Source organism: Protopterus annectens, chromosome 12.part0, assembly GCF_019279795.1.
Source record: "Protopterus annectens isolate FY-2018-M chromosome 12.part0, PAN1.0, whole genome shotgun sequence".
Lineage (NCBI taxonomy): Eukaryota > Metazoa > Chordata > Ceratodontiformes > Protopteridae > Protopterus > Protopterus annectens.
In genome coordinates, this window is record NC_056746.1 from 482,368,932 (window position 1) to 482,384,674 (window position 15,743).

The following is a 15,743-nucleotide window of genomic DNA, read 5'->3' on the forward strand; positions in this document are numbered from 1 at the left end:
AAAAGCATTAAACTCGTTCCTTTAACCAAGTCCCCCTTAACACCGTAGTGTAAACTGAAACTGTGCTACATTAGAACTGAAAATTAAAAAGCTAGAGACAAATTAAAATGTACAATATAAGAACAGCTTATTAAGGCTAATCTATTTATCCAAACTTTAAGAAACAACTCATTAACAGAATGACTAACAAAAAGATCTACCATTAGATATCTGTTGGAGTAAATATTAGTAACTTGTAAGCGAAACACTTTTAACCGAGATTGCTTTCGTACCAAATAAATACTTCATCAGGTTTGTGTTTAAAAACATATAATGTTAATAAATGTGTATAAATCTGCAAGTGAACACCTAAGTAGGCTGAAACCCATAGCTATATTGCTAACAATCTCCAAATGGCTCTTGCCTTCATTTCTTGAGAGTCCCCTCTAAAATCCCTCCTTTGACAGGGTTGGGGTCCAAAGGAGCCTGAACTGAAAGTCCAACAGTAAGGAATATTGCAGCAGTGATCCATTTAAACATCTGCTATTGTAAGTTATCTAACTTACACCATATTACTTCTGATAAAACTCCTGGGTGTTCTTTTTGATGCGTATGTTAAATTTAATCCTCCTAAGGTTTGTCTTAAAAGCTTAAAAGTTTTGTGTTTTTAATGAAAACAATTTAACCATAAGTTATTGGCTTGTACAGTCCCTTTTCTCAAATCTATTCTCTTTCATGCACCTTTGCTAAGGTAGACTCTTCCTACTATCTGCTGTATAACTCTGCTGTAATAGAGTAAGCTAGGTTGTTTGGTCAGGCTTATTGGGCTCCATGACTGATCATGTCTGAAAACTTGTCAATGGTTAGAATTGCACAGTATATTTACATTCTAGTATTTTTCAGCAAATGTAGATGTCTTGCAAAAACTCCTTCTCCGAACTAATTTGGAAATTCCTTGTTAGCTGTGTCCAAACTGCGGAACAACTTGCCCTGGTAAATTCTTTAAATTGCATGCAAATTCCCTTTTATGAAAGTGCTATTTGACCAGCGTGTTCTTTAATTGGCCGTTCAGCTGCAAGTCTGGTATCACCAGAGGAACTACAGATGTTCCCACCCCACCCTGTAGGTGTATGTAGTGTACTGTTTCTTGAGTGGTGTTTTCTGAAACATTGTGCATGTTTTTGAAAATGTTTACTAAATCCTGTTTCAGATAGTGACATCAATCACTTAGCGAAACTAGAACTAGACTGGATCTTTAGATCCGGAGCACATAAGGAACCAGGAATTAATAATTATGTGTCTTTAAAACCTATTCTTTAAAAAAGATAGCATCACAGAGTTGTTAAATATTACTAGGGCAGGATTTATAGCATGTTTGCACAGTTTTCAGTCTCTCACTAAGGTATAATTATGTTACATGAACATCTACAGCACTTTATGAGAGTAAACAATATTAAAGTTTGTTGAACTACATGAAAATAAGGTTTTGAATTTAATTAATATAGCCCTCACATAGATTTCTTAACTAAGGTATAATAATGTGATTTTGTGTATAGTTAGAATGAGTTTTAGTACCAGCTACAGTAACATAAGCTGATGGAACAATATTATATAGTATTATGTAGAGTTTTTATAGGACATTTATTCATATATACATTTTTTCATTCTCTGCTTTTCTATTTTCTATTTTGTATTGTTTATCATGAGCTTATATGATTACTATATAGGCAGGCTGCTCTCATCTATTGTTAATGTTCTAACATTCTCAAGGCTTATAATTAAACTAAGCAGAAATAAAAGATTTTTAATGAGTAATAGTTAATAGTGAGGAACAAATAGATAGTAGGATAAGGATGGTAATGGCTTCACATGGTATGATATGTTTATTTTACATTATGCATTGTATATTTGTCAGATTTTATTTATATTCATTTTTAATAGTGATTCTCATGGCTGCTTTTAGTTTTATTATATATGTAAAAGATGAGATGGGTAACATAGAATTTTGAAATATGATATGTATGTAATTTGTAATATTTGATCAGTATGGTTTATTAGTTTGATCCATTTCTTACACTCAGAAGAATAATATGATTTTTACATTGTACGAATATCTTAGACATATGCCTTTGTTACTTTGTGAGGTAATATGTATGAAAAGATTTCAATATGTGCCATGTTCTGGTGATATGATTCAAAAATGGTACCATATTATAAGATTCGTCATGTATATTGAAGTGACTATACTGGCACAGTTTATTATGAGACAGAGTGCCGTCTTTGGACAAACTGAAAATAATGGGACATGGTGCTTTAAATACTCAATAGATGAGTTTAAAATAATCTAAACATCTAGTGTTGTTTTTAAGTGAACATGCCACAATGACAAAAAATTGATGGCCTCTATGGAATGCAGTTTAAAGTGGCTCCAAGCATTAGAGCAAGAAAAGGCTCTTTTAACTAGCATTTATTCTGAATTTATACAATGTAAGATGCCTAGCAAAATCAAATTAAGTCTAGTTTTAGAAGTTTGATTGTTGTGAGAAGGCCCTAATTAATTGATTTAGTTTCTGCTAATTATTTTTGGCTTTTAATTGGTTAGAGTTTACTATATAAGAAGTGTTTTAACACAGTTTAATTGATCTGATGAAGCGTGCACTGCGCACGCGAAAGCGCTTATCCTACCTTTATGTACTTATTGGAATAAAGCAAGATTTCATTTATCTACTTTTTTGATTTCTCGTGGTGTATCCTTGCAGTTTATTTATCGTAATAGTGACATAGGTACACATACATTAAAGAGAAAAAATTTAATATTTTTCATGTAATATATATAACATTTTATTTAAAAAAATTTATTTGCTCAATTCCTGCCTTCTCTTAAACCTCATTCCTACCCCTCATTTTTTTGAATGTACTCCTACAAATTCCATGTATTACACTAACTTAAGTTTATTTTTATTTTTCTATAAATTCACTAAAATTTAACTGTTAAATCATTGTCATGTAACTTTAATCTACTTTTAACTACCAATGTTTTCATATGTCTAGTTTGGTATAATTTAAAATTTTTTGCATAATTTGAGGACTGTAACATTTTAATTCTTAAAGTCTTTTGTAATACCTTTTCTCCCTGGGCTTCCACTGAAAATAATTTCCTAAGTTTGACTTATCCCGGTAATTAAATGTCAATAAATAAATATTTCTGTGTAATTTTCTCCATCCCTTTTCTAAAGCTTCCAACTCCAGTTCTTTATTTCCTTTGCAATGTTTAGTACTTCAAGTGTAGTTCATACCTCAACCGACCAGATTTTTGTTCTGCTCCTCATAAAATGTATGGTTTTCTGGCAAATCACTGAGGACTGAAGTCACTAAATAATGACATTCATTTGTTTCATACTTGTTTTACACTTCATATCCTTCAGAAAATGCATGCCAATACAAATCCTATTTAACTTTATAAGTTTATAAGATCAATATTTTAAATCTGTCATTTTTTTGTCTTTTTGCCCCCCTCTCCTCATTTTAGGCTTTACCCAGATTTCTTGTGCTAAGAAGTTGAGAGGTATGGTGTAGTTGGTTTAGAGTTTGATTTCCATTTTCTAGTAACTGATTTTTGACAAGTAGCATGAAATTTAGCAAGGCTTTGCTATATCTAGGTGATTCTTTTGAGCCGGGACATAGGATCTGAATTTCCTTTATGATTTGCCTGTAATTCTTTAGTAATGACCCAGCAAAAGATCACTAAAGTTAATCCTAAGTGCATTTATCATTTCTTTTCCGTATTACCATTTCTATTTTATCTGTTTTTACCACTGATTGCAAACCTTCTGGTGTCCTCTGATTCAGAACCAGCCCTTTGGCTCCACATGATCTGTGGCTAAGAATGGGGTTGCAGGAGACTGTAATTCAAGAGGCAATCGTTTATTTTTCTTTAAGCTTTAATCCATACCTGTAGGTGCATGTGACTGTTACTATGCATCTTGCAGTGCAATTCCTTTGCATGCATGTATCAGTTCTAGCTACAGTGCGCTGCACTTTTAATGACTGCAGTCCTAGTCCTTATACAAGATCTTCGGGGGGGGGGTCTGCTGTGCCTTGGACCACACCACCTTCATCACCACTCCCACCCTAAAGTAAGTTTGCAGGTTTTGGCTACTTTGCTTCCATTTCTCCACCAAGTGGACTCCTCCAGCATCCAGGCCTCTGTTTGAACCTGGGTAGTCTGAGTTAGACTGGTCCTAATTTCCACAAAGCTGGCTCTGATTTGCTTTTGAATACTTACTTCACCAGTATTCTAGATAGCACCTAGCACAACTTCTTGTTCCACTGTTTTTAGTAGTTCCTGTTTTATGAAAGTAGTTTCAACAAGACTTCAGTGGACTTTTAATTGATAGTCCAGTAAATATTTAATTTAGTATACTGAGTTGCTTGAATATTACTCTTGCATCCTTTTAGCATTCTCATCTTAATGCCATACATAACTTACTTTCTGTGTATTGAGTAAACGCCTCAGGAGTAAACTTCACTGCATAGTAAGCAGTGTTGTACTTTTATCTTCCTTCCTTCATACTGAATATTGGGTGATTGTATGCGGTGATCACAAATTCATTCTTGGTTTGATAAGCTTACCCCTTCTCAACAGGAGGGGCTTGGTCTGAGTGAGGATGGTTGCTGGCAAGGTATAAATGGTAATATGACTCTGTTACCCTTCAATTCCTGTGATTTCTTCAGTCAGTGTATTTGCAAACTGTTCTTGCATGGAATAGTATATTTCTAAATTGTTTTTGTTTTTTGAATTTGTCTGTTTAGTATGCTATGTTGTCTTTATGAAGCTGTTTTCCCAAGGTCTTAGAAAATGTGCAATTGTGTATGCCCTGTTGACATTTCCCCCTCCTTAATCTTACACAAGTAGTAAAACAATGCATGAGTGTTTTTTTCATTAGGCTTCATTGTTAAACAGCTATCTTAAAGCAATTTATTTTACTCTTTCCTGTAACTTTTTTTTTTTTTTGTTTGCCGACTTACAGGATCACATAGCAGGCCTACCATGAATATAACCAAAGGTGGTCTTGTATTATTCTCTGCCAATTCCAATCCTGTATGCACAGAAGTTGCAAGGCAGATTTCAGAGTAAGTATTACTACAGCACCACTAACATGAAGGTGTGTTAAATTTTGTCGGTGTTTCATATTAATTATCTTTTAAGACCTTTCTTCTGCAGCTTTTCTGGAGTGTCTGACTAGTGCATTTGTACTTCTTTTGCTTAGTACTGGCTTGACAGTCTCACTTCTGGAGTACTGTCCCTTTGTAGCCTGATACTTAAACCCCTCAATTTCTTTTTACTCCTACTATTCATATCATTTTATTGTCCTTAATTGCAAAGAGGGTGTCAAGTCCAGTATGGAACTCTGTTCCGAAGAAATCTAGGCTTATCTCATGCTGGGGTTGTTGCCTGAGAAGTAGAGCAATCTCCACCTTTGCCTGTTGTAATTTTAACCTTAAGCTATCCCAGGCTGTAGTTGGTGATAGTGCTTCAGCAATTACTTTCATATTTCAAATTCCTTTTTTGCGTCTCAGCACTGTACACTGATGGAGTTGATTGGTGAAAGAGCATTCAATGGATCTTTTTTGTACATGTTTAAGATGATGGCCATGTGGTTTATACTGCTGTGCTCACCTGACCTTCAAGAGATTTAATTTTACATCCCTTTAGTTTTGGGCATGATCCCAAGTTGAAGCAGTTATCTGATGGTACCTGCTGCAGATGTTTTTCATATTGCTCACTGCTGCAGTAGAAAGGCTGTATAGGTTATATCCTGCCAGGGATATAACAGTCAGTTTCCAAAGCATCAGGGCACCTTCTACTTGCCCGAACAGTCAAGCAGCTCAAGCTGAGCTGACTAAAAGACAAGTTTGTGTGTGAGTCCTTCAGAGCATTGCTATTGCTGAAGAATACACTCCTCTGTGGCTTTTAAGGATTGACATTCGGCTTGTGCTTTCCTTAGCTAGGCAGATATGTTCCCTTTGGGGGGTTCCTTTTACTAATGTTTTATTTCCTCTTCAGGAAAGTTATTTTAAAGCTAGGAATGTTTGTGTTTAATGGATTTTCTCAAGACTGTAACGTACTTTTAAACGGCACACTTGTTTTGTCAGTTTAAAAGTACTGTTATGTAACTAATAAACTATTTTCTGTGGAGAGATTGTTTATTTTAAGGTTGTGTCTGCTGTAGCGTTTTGAAAGTGCTTTTGTAGTGTGTTTCTTTTTTTTTTTTTTCTTCTTCTGTGAAAAAAATGCAACTTTCATGGACTGGTAGTTTTGCTGGCATTTTGTTTTTCCGAGGATAGAGGAACTATTTCGACTTGACCATGGAACAGATCGTCACTCCCACTGTCTGTCCTTCTAGCCACAAAAAGAAAAAGTTGTGCAAACAGCCTTTGCCACCACAACAGGCTAGTAATTTGCCACAGCCGCAGGTGGGTGACTCTGCTGTGGCGTTTGTTGTACTGCAGACTACTCATATTTACCCCGGATTATTCTGGTGTAGCACCTACAGCCACTGTATGGATTTTGGGGTTGGTCATTCTCAGTGGCTGCTGGGATCCCCTCTGCGAGCAAGGGAGAACACACTCTTTGATCTAGGAAGAGTGAAGGGAAGGTTCCCCCTGTTTCAGAATGCTGTACCCATCCCTGGGGAAGCAGCAGCTGCAGTAAGCAATGTGGTTGGCCCACTTTTTCCTGTCTGAAAGGAACAGAAAACTAAGCATGTGTCTACTCAAATTTCTTTGAATAAGAGTAGTTTACTGGGACTGGCTCAGGGTTTAATTCAGTTTATTGATCCTTGTAGCATGCATGTCCTTCCATGTCATGGTTTTGTTATTCTTTACAAAAGGGATTCCCTGTCAAAGGTAGCCCAGTGCCTGGCCACTGTACCAAAGCCTTAGATTCTATAGATGTCTTAATTTGCACTTATGCTCCCTGCTCAAGATGTAGGGTATAAAGAGTGACGTATGGATATATATACCTCAAAACTTCTCTGCCATCAGTCCAAACGACATAATTGATCGGTCTGAAGGCTCCTTCTGTGCTGGTTACTGAGCCATGCTTCAGGTAATTGCCTCATTTGGTTTCACTTCTATTTTTGATCCCTTTTATGCACATTTATTCTGATGCTATGCTTAAGTTTCTATAGGAGGCCAGGAAATCATATTTGTCCAAATTAGAGATTTTCTGTCAGGTGCTTTTCTTGTAACAAAGATCCATTTTCTGTGGGGATCTCTCCAGTTCTGTCTCACTTGTGTTACCATATTCATCAGTTGAAGCTCACCTTTAAACTATTTCTGCTTGTCTACCATTTACTCCTCTTGCCTCTAGATTTGAGGTCAAACAATTTCTTATAGGTGTCCTTCATATCTGGCCTCCCAGAAAGCCTGTTTCATCCTCTCTCTATGCATTAAAAATTGACTTGGAGGAGGGGGGGGGGCCCTTTTGAGCCTTCGGCTTCCATTCCTGGCCCTTAACTCAGGTAAAATTTTCTGAACTCCAGGTTGTTGTGGCTGTTCTTCCTTTTTTGTTTTTTGTTTTTGTTTTTTTTGTTTTTTTTTCAAAGTTACAGGGGGTGTCTTCATACTAATCCTTTTATGCCCAAAGTGGTTAATGAATTGTCTCTTAAACAATTAATTTGCCCTCCTTTTTTCCTGGTCTACAGTCTGCTAGTGAGAAGGTTCTTTACACTTTGGATTAGCATAGACAGCTCAGATATTGTTTGGATAAGACCAGGGCTATTCGCAAATCTGAGTAACTTTGTTTTCTTTCATCCCAGGTCTCTGGGTTTGGCTGTTTCTAAGCAAGCCATATCCTACCTGATCTCTAAGGCTGTTTCTTGTAGTTCATTAAATGGTAAATGTTTTTCTACCTCTGTTTAAGGCTCATTCTACTAGAGCTGTTGCTTTCTGTGGTGCTTTTTTAGGGATTTGCACACCATCCTTGAGGCTGCTACTTGGATTTCTGTCCATACCTTCACTAAGCATTGCAAATGAGTTGTTTCCTGAGCATAAACTGACTTTGCCAGAGCTGTCCTGCATGGATTTCTAGAGGGCTCTGCTGTGCCTTCTTTCTCACAGGTGTCCTCCTGAGTTTTTGTACTCTCCGTTTTGTAAGGAATACTGCAATAGTGATATGGAAGGACATAGTACAGTTGTGTAAAATCTTACCATAACAGTAGATGTCCACTTTTGCAGTATTGTTTCCCTCACTCCTCCCCCTTCTGCTTTGCTCTTTTCCTTTTGTCTTCTTGGCCTGAAATTCTTTTCCCTTTTCCCTTACTCTCCTTCTGGATGCACGTGTTCCTCCTAGTGCCTAGGAATGACCGTCTGTCCTGGGGCTTTTCATTTCTTGGGTATGTCTGTACGTCATCTTTTATGCCCTATGCCTTGAGCAGGGAGTGTACATGTGACACGACATCTGTAAAATCTAAGGCTTTAGTATACTGGCCAGGCGTTGGGCTATCCTTGGCAGGGAATCCCTTTTGTAAAGAATGTTGCAACAGTGAAGAAAAGGACATTTACTGTTGTGATAAGATTGTACACAGCTGTACTTTTTCCGGTAAATGAAAGAGGAATGCCTCCTCCTGATTCAGGCTTGTCCTTAGATTTCTGATTCAGACTCTGGAGGGCTGTTTCGTATTCTCCCTGTGGGGTTTCACTTTCTCTTTGAGCCTATTGCTAGAGTGTTTCCCAGTGGGAGAACACTGAGGTTTCTTGGTCCCTCAAAATTACTAGTTGTTACAGAAGGATTTTCCAGAACCTACACTCCTTCTTCATATTCTGTCTGCTTTAGAGGCCGCGTCTTAATTCCTGCACTTTTCCTGATGGTCAGCCAGCTGTCCCTAAAAAGGCAGATAAGACTGAGGAACTTTATACATAATTGTTTATATACTGTTCCCAACCTGATCCAGCAGCTGTAGCTTTAATAGACTCTTCTGCTGCCAAGCACTTTTCCAATCCTACTGTTTCGAATAAGAGCGGAAAAAATATTGATGACTATGGGGGCGGGAATGTATACTTCTGCTACTTTGAATTTCAGAATTTTAAATTAAGCTTTTATGTTAGTTTATTCTGACGTATTGTGAAAGTATAAGGAACGTTTTATCTACAATATTTTCTTGTGAAGGAAAATCCTGCATTAAATAACTAAGTTTCTTCTATTGCAAAGGTCACTACTCATTGTTTGCAGTGTATGATTGACCCTGATACTTCTTCCAGGCAATGGCCCCTGATACAGTTGTAAGGAGGTTTGCCTGGCTGCATTCTTGGGGCCTACCAGATGACAGGGATTTTAAATTCTCTCCTTGCATAGCGATTTACTGTTTGACCCTTCTGCTGCAGAGGTGATCCAGAAGTATGATGAAAGGAGAAAGCTGATCCAGGGAATCAAGATTTTTCATCCCTCCTTTTCCAAATTGTCCAAATGATTTTCTTTCTCTTCTCCTCCTCCAATTTCAGCAAAAAAAATAAATAAAAACCAACAGAACAAATAGTCTCAACAGAATTCAGGTAAACAGATGTTGAAGTGGAAAGGAGGTTCCAAAAAGAAATGTCAAGCCTCCCAAAACCAAGGACACTCCAGCAAGTCTAAAATGACAAGTCAAGAGACCTTGTGACGCACTCCCACCCTGACCATCTCTCTTCCAGAAAGCCGAATATCCATTTTTCTATTTGGCAACAGATTTTCAGACAAATGGGTTCTGAAAGTCATTCATCAGGGTTACAGATGGCAGTGGGAGGAAATTTCTCCTTTTTAGGGATTCATTCCTCATCCTGCAGATCAGACAGTTTTGTTTCCACCCGTTCTTTATCATATGCTGTCCTAAGGAGTGATAGAACCAGTTCCTTCCTACCAGGCGGGGAAGGGATTTTATTCAAGGATGTCCCTAGTCACAAATAAAGAAAACCTTTTGAGACTAGTTCTGGGTGTTTCTTTCTAAACCTGTTTGTGATAGTGCCCAGATTCAAAATGATGTCGCTTCACAACCAGTTTGCCTCTTCCTCTTTCAAGTTGCGTGGTAAAACTAGACTTAAAAGATGCTTATCACAATTCTGTTCATCCAGTCTTCAGGTGTTTGTTTTGTGTCTCTGGATCACATCAATGTCCTGTTGATGTATTGCTATATTCTTACTTGAGGGAGTTCCCTTCCAAGGAGACTATCCAACATATGTCAGTATATCAGTCTTTACTACCTTAGGGTGTGTGGTACGTCTGACGTAGGCCACTATCCGACATCAGCCATAAGAGATGTACGTGCACACCATCCTTCGAACTTAGTCACCAGTCAGATCGCCAGTCCCAGATGTGGCTCTACTGGCGGAATTGTTTACTTCTATAAAGATAAGTGCCTCGTTGGGGAACCTTTTTTTTGTCTTGTACTGCTGCCCTTTTTCTGAGGTTAATGCCATCCAGGAAAGGGAAGTATGACTGTGGAAGACAGGTTCCACATAAGGATAGTCATCCTCAGTGCCACTTCTTCTGTCTCGGCCCAAACACAACCATAAAAACTACTCAGTCTGTCAGTTTTGTGTGCCCAAGACCCTTCAAAGTCAGTTATTGACCCTCGCTATTTACTTAGAAAATCAACACCTTAAGCTTTTAGCTAAGAGCGCAATGGAAAGTTCCTCGGACCCAACGGCAGAGCCTAAGTGTAAGGCCAAAAAAAAAATCCGAAGCCAGAGCTATTCCTCTCAATATGGACATCTCTCTCGAAGCACAAGAGCTTGGAGATGTGCTCCATCACGGAACCGGATCCACAGACTGAGCCTGCCTTGCAAGCCACCTTGGTACCAGATGTATTCATGTCCAAAGAGACAACTCGGACATAGAAGCCCGATGTCCAGGGGAACCCAGGCTCATGTCTGAAGGCCCCAGAGGAATTGCACCAATTGTGGTTCACAAAGATGTTGACTTGGACTTGGTCGAATATAGGCTTATGTCTGGCCCTCCTCCTTTGCATCTCATGGATACCCCTGCAAAGAAGAAACAAAAAAGTAAACCGGTTTCTCCACCTCCAGACCTACAGAAGGAATGGCAGAGTTTCACACGAGGCCTTTCTAACTCATTACATCTGACTGATGCGTACAGGTGCATCTGCAGTTAACTCCTGATTCCTCTAGGCGTTGAATATTGCTTCATATTTGCATCGGTAATTCCAAAACCATGCTATGTACAAGGTTTTAAAAGATTTCATCTTAAAGCTCCCACAATAGCAAACTCAGCTGCGATAATAGACATCTGTCTAGTGCAGGTAAATGAATATTAACTGTTTTTATGATATTAATTTATGTAGATATAATTTCCATATTTTTCTAAATATCTCAACAACCAAGTAACACAGAACTCCTTAGCTACATATGAAAGCTCTGTTAGATGAATAAAATACTGCTGACAGTGTGTGTAACTCGAGTGGATGCTGAGATATTGTAAGTTGTTTACAAAATACGACAAATGTAATGGTTGCTGTGTTTAGTGTGACTTATAAAATTTGGTTCAACAGCTAGAACATAAAGAATACTACCGTTATAAAAATAGTTTGTGCCGAAGAGTTTGGCATTTATACTTTCATAATCCCTGTGGTTCAAGACATAAACATGTATTTGAAATGTAAGAACTTAATTTGATTCTGTGAAAATGTTTACACTGCACATACTGGCAGTTACAGTGCAAAGCTCCATAGGAGTGAATGAGTTAAGGCCTTCATGACGCTAAGACTGCTCTCCGGTTAGCCAGCTTCCCATTATGCCTGGCCTACCAACCCTCAGAAGAGACGTAGGCCTCAAGCTACCTTAGAGAATGACTCTTCATCCGAAGAGGAGAGTGATTCTGTGGACTATTCTTCCCAGATCCCCTCACCTCTAGACTACGCTTCCCCTGAGGAAGATTCAAATGGAACAGAATCTCCTATGGAGGAAACTTCTTTTTGAGAGACCATTTATAGGATGTGAGATCATTAAGTGGGACAGTACAGAGATGTCAGAGGTCCAAAAACGTTGCTGTGACCTCTAAGTAATCCCCTTAGTCCTTCTGCCATTTCAACTGTCATTCCAGCCTTCTTAGATATTTTGTATCCACTTCCACTCACCCTGACTCTTGGCCTCTAGCTCCAAAAAAGCCAGACAGGTACTGCAAAGTTCCTAAGAATTGCAATTTCCTTTTCAAGGCCCCTGTGGCATATTCATGATATCAGTAGCCTCTGATAAGGCTTCCAGATCACTAACTTCTTCCTCGTCTGCTTGGACAAAGATAGTAGACCATTGGAGAGGCTGGGTAAGAAAATTTATACCTCGGCCACCTTGTTTTTCAGAACACTAAACTACCAGATTCATATGACCAAGTGTAATTTGGAACTCCTGTCTCCGATTTCAAAGCTAGCGTCAGATATGACGGACTTGGAGAACAAAACTTTGGTATCCTGTCTTCTTGCTGCTTCCTTTCAGGTAGCCAGGCATTCGATTTAAATGCAGCTGTAATGCTGTAAAGGTCACGTCATGAGCTGTAACATCTTCTGCCTTAAGAAGATTTGCCTGGCTAAGGCTTCAGCCCCTCCCTGGGGATATTAAAGCAAAACTAATGGATGCCCACTTGGACAATTCTGCTCCTTTTTGGTAAACCCTCAGCAGAATTATTCAAATCTCTGCAAGAAAAAGCAAGGAGCTAAAAGATCTAAAACACATTTTGGCCTCCCCTATAACTAATTTCTCTAGGAATTGCTCTGCAGAATAGGTCTTTGTACACAGGCAGTCCAGACCCCACCAAACAAAGCCCCAAAAAGGGTCCAAAAAAACTCACCAGCTCACTACTACTACTCCTTCTCCTCCCAGCTCGCTAAGCAGCCCTTTTCTGATGGGACGGGTTCTTCATCCAGACTCCTGAAGCAGTCTGGGAATGCTCCCCCTCTCACTGCACTGTATCCTTTCTCTCCCATCCTGGGAAATCTTCACTCAAGACTCCTGGGTCCTAAGCATTATAAAAAAGGGATAGATCTGGCACACTGTACCCCCCCTTCATGGGTATCCCCCAACCACCAAAATAACAGGAACCTCTTTTTTCCCCCCGGTTCTGCAAAACCTGCTAGAACAGGGCACAATTCAGCCTGTACCCCCAGCTCAAGAGGGAGAAGGTTTTTATTCACTCCTTTTCCTAGTTTCCAGGAAGGAAGGTCCTTGGAGACCCATCCTAGACCTCTCCTATCTTAACTATTTTTTAATAGTTCCCTTTTTCAAAATGCTTACCCTTCACTCTTCCTCTTCATCCTCCCTCAGACATTCCTAGCATCCATAGGTTCACTATAAACTTCCAAAAATCTTTCTTCCCTCGTCCCATCCCAAGACCATGTCTTTCTGAGGTGCAGGTTTCAAACCAAGGATATGGTGGTCTTTTCCACCCACCAAGGCCCAAGAAATTTCTACCCTTGTCTCAGAAATTCTCCGCCTCAGTCTCCTGTCTGCAAGACAGTTTCTGCAAATGTTTGTGTTGATGGCCTCTACCATCCGTATGCCTCTTGTAGTGAGGCTACATATTGGACAATTCCAATGGTTTCTAAAGTCAGTATGGTCTCGGCATGGCCATCCTCTAGAATTCAAATACCACTTCGACCCTACCTCAAGAAGGAGCTCCAGTGGTGGGGAACATCTGTCCATACATCCAGGTTTCCCCATTCTCCCACTGACCCCAACTCAAGTACAGTATACAGATGCATCAGATATAGGCTGGGGAGCAGCCCTAGACCATCACGCAGTCCAAGGCTAATTGACATCCTCTGAGGAGAAACCACATAATGTAAGGGAAATTAAGGCATTAATTCTTGCCCTTCAATCTTTCTTATCCCTTCTGAGACCAGGAAGGCTTCGCATCCACACAGACAAGACTGACTACCTCCTGTGCAGACTAGCCTTACAGGGCTGGAATCTAGCCTGCCTACTACAAATATCTCTTCAGGTGGTTTACATATCTTCTAATCAGAATACTGTGGCAGATACTCTGAGCAGATCTAGAACACAGACCATGAATGCATGCTTCACAGGGATGTGTTCCTGGTGTCCACCACTGGGGTATTCCACAAATAGATATGTTTGCCTCCCCCCTGAGCAGACAACTTCCAAATTTCTGTGCCAGAGAACCTCATCCTCGGGCATGAAAAGTAGATGCCCTATCAATCTTAGAAGGAGACATTATTTTATACGTTCCCCCGTCTTCCACTCATTCCAAGTCCTGCTGAAAATTCAATAGGACCAGCCAGTAATATTGCTGGTGACTCCCTAGTGGCTAAGACAGCTTGGTTCCCTCTTCTCTTTCATCTAGCCAAGGACAATCGCCACAAGTTGTCTCAGGGTGGACCTCCTCACACACAACAATGGCTCATGCAGCCACCCCCAGAGGCCCACCAGCTGACCCTGTGGGTGATAGAGCCCCGATTCCTTTCAGGCACCTTTATTCTGAGGATATGCTAAAAGTCCTGCAGGAGGCCAGGAAACCGAATACCAGAAAGTCTTACCTCTCCACATGGAAGAGATTTTTTCACTTTGTCTCACTAGAAACCAGGACCTGCTTACTGCGGATCCCCCTATGGTTCTAATTTATCTGTGTGAATTGCTTAATGCAAGCTTAGCTTACTCCTCCATAAAAGCACATCTGTCAGCTCTCTACTTGCCTGCCGCTTTCACCACCCTTAGCCTCCTGATTTGAGGCCAAACAATTCCTTAAAGGCATCCTTCACATTAGGCCTCCCAGGAGACCTTTCGCTCCATCCTGGGACCTGTACTTTGTGCTATAGAAACTGACTCTGGTGCCTTTTGAGCCAGCCTCCTCTAGTTCCCTCAAACCCTGTAGTTGGAAAACTGTCCTCCTGGTGACTATTACCTCCACCAGTCACGTTTCAGAATTACAAGCCCTTATGGCCTCTCCTCTTTCCTTTCCTTCCACAAGGGCAGAGTTTCACTTTGTACCAATCCCTCCATGCCAAAGATAGTTAAATTGTTCTTAAACCGGGCTATTCATCTGCCCACCTTTTTTTCCCCTCTCTGCAGAACAATAGCGAGAGGATCCTACACACCAAAACCTGCTAGAACAGGGTATGTAAACAGACAAGTCAGGTTTTGCCTACACAAGACCAACTTTAAAAAATCAGACCAACTGTTTGTCATTTCACCCCAGGGCTCTGGGATTGCCTGTGTTCAGACAGTCTTCAACTGGATATCCAAATCCATAGCCTTTTGCTATACCCACCATGGTAAAGCTCCGTCCAGACTCAAAGCTCACTCTACAAGGGCAGTATCTTCCTCGGTGGCATTCCTCAAAGGGCTAGACACCAACTCTGTCTTAGAAGCAGCTACTTGGACATCTGTACACACCTTCACTAAACACTATAAGATGGATTCTATCTCCAACTCCAGAGCAGGGTTCACCACGGCCATTCTCCATGGCTTCCTGCTGAGTTTTTCTGCCACTTCCTCCTCCCTTTCTGCATGAGCTATTCTGTTCTCACTCATGTAAGAATATTGCAACAGATGAATAGAAGGACCTAGATTAGTTGTGTAAGAGCTTACCATAACGATAGATGTCCTTTTCTTTGTTGCAGTATTCTGTCCCTCCCTCCACTTCCTGGCATTCTCGGATGCATTGATCCTCTTTCCCTTAGACTGTCTCTCTGCCTGGGGCTTCAGTTCTGAGGATGTTGCACTTGTACGTCTCTTATGGGTGACATCTGATAGTGGCC

General features: G+C 40.0%; 1 protein-coding gene across 1 annotated transcript in view; it reads left to right on the plus strand.

Annotated features, from left to right (window-relative positions):
• Positions 1–15,743, plus strand: part of PRPSAP2 (phosphoribosyl pyrophosphate synthetase associated protein 2) — a 1,165,642-nt gene that overhangs the window by 159,485 nt on the left and 990,414 nt on the right. Inside the window, exon 3 of the mRNA XM_044089586.1 lies at positions 5,010–5,112. Coding sequence (XP_043945521.1) covers positions 5,010–5,112 — 103 coding nt within the window. The remainder of the gene's footprint in view (positions 1–5,009; positions 5,113–15,743) is intronic.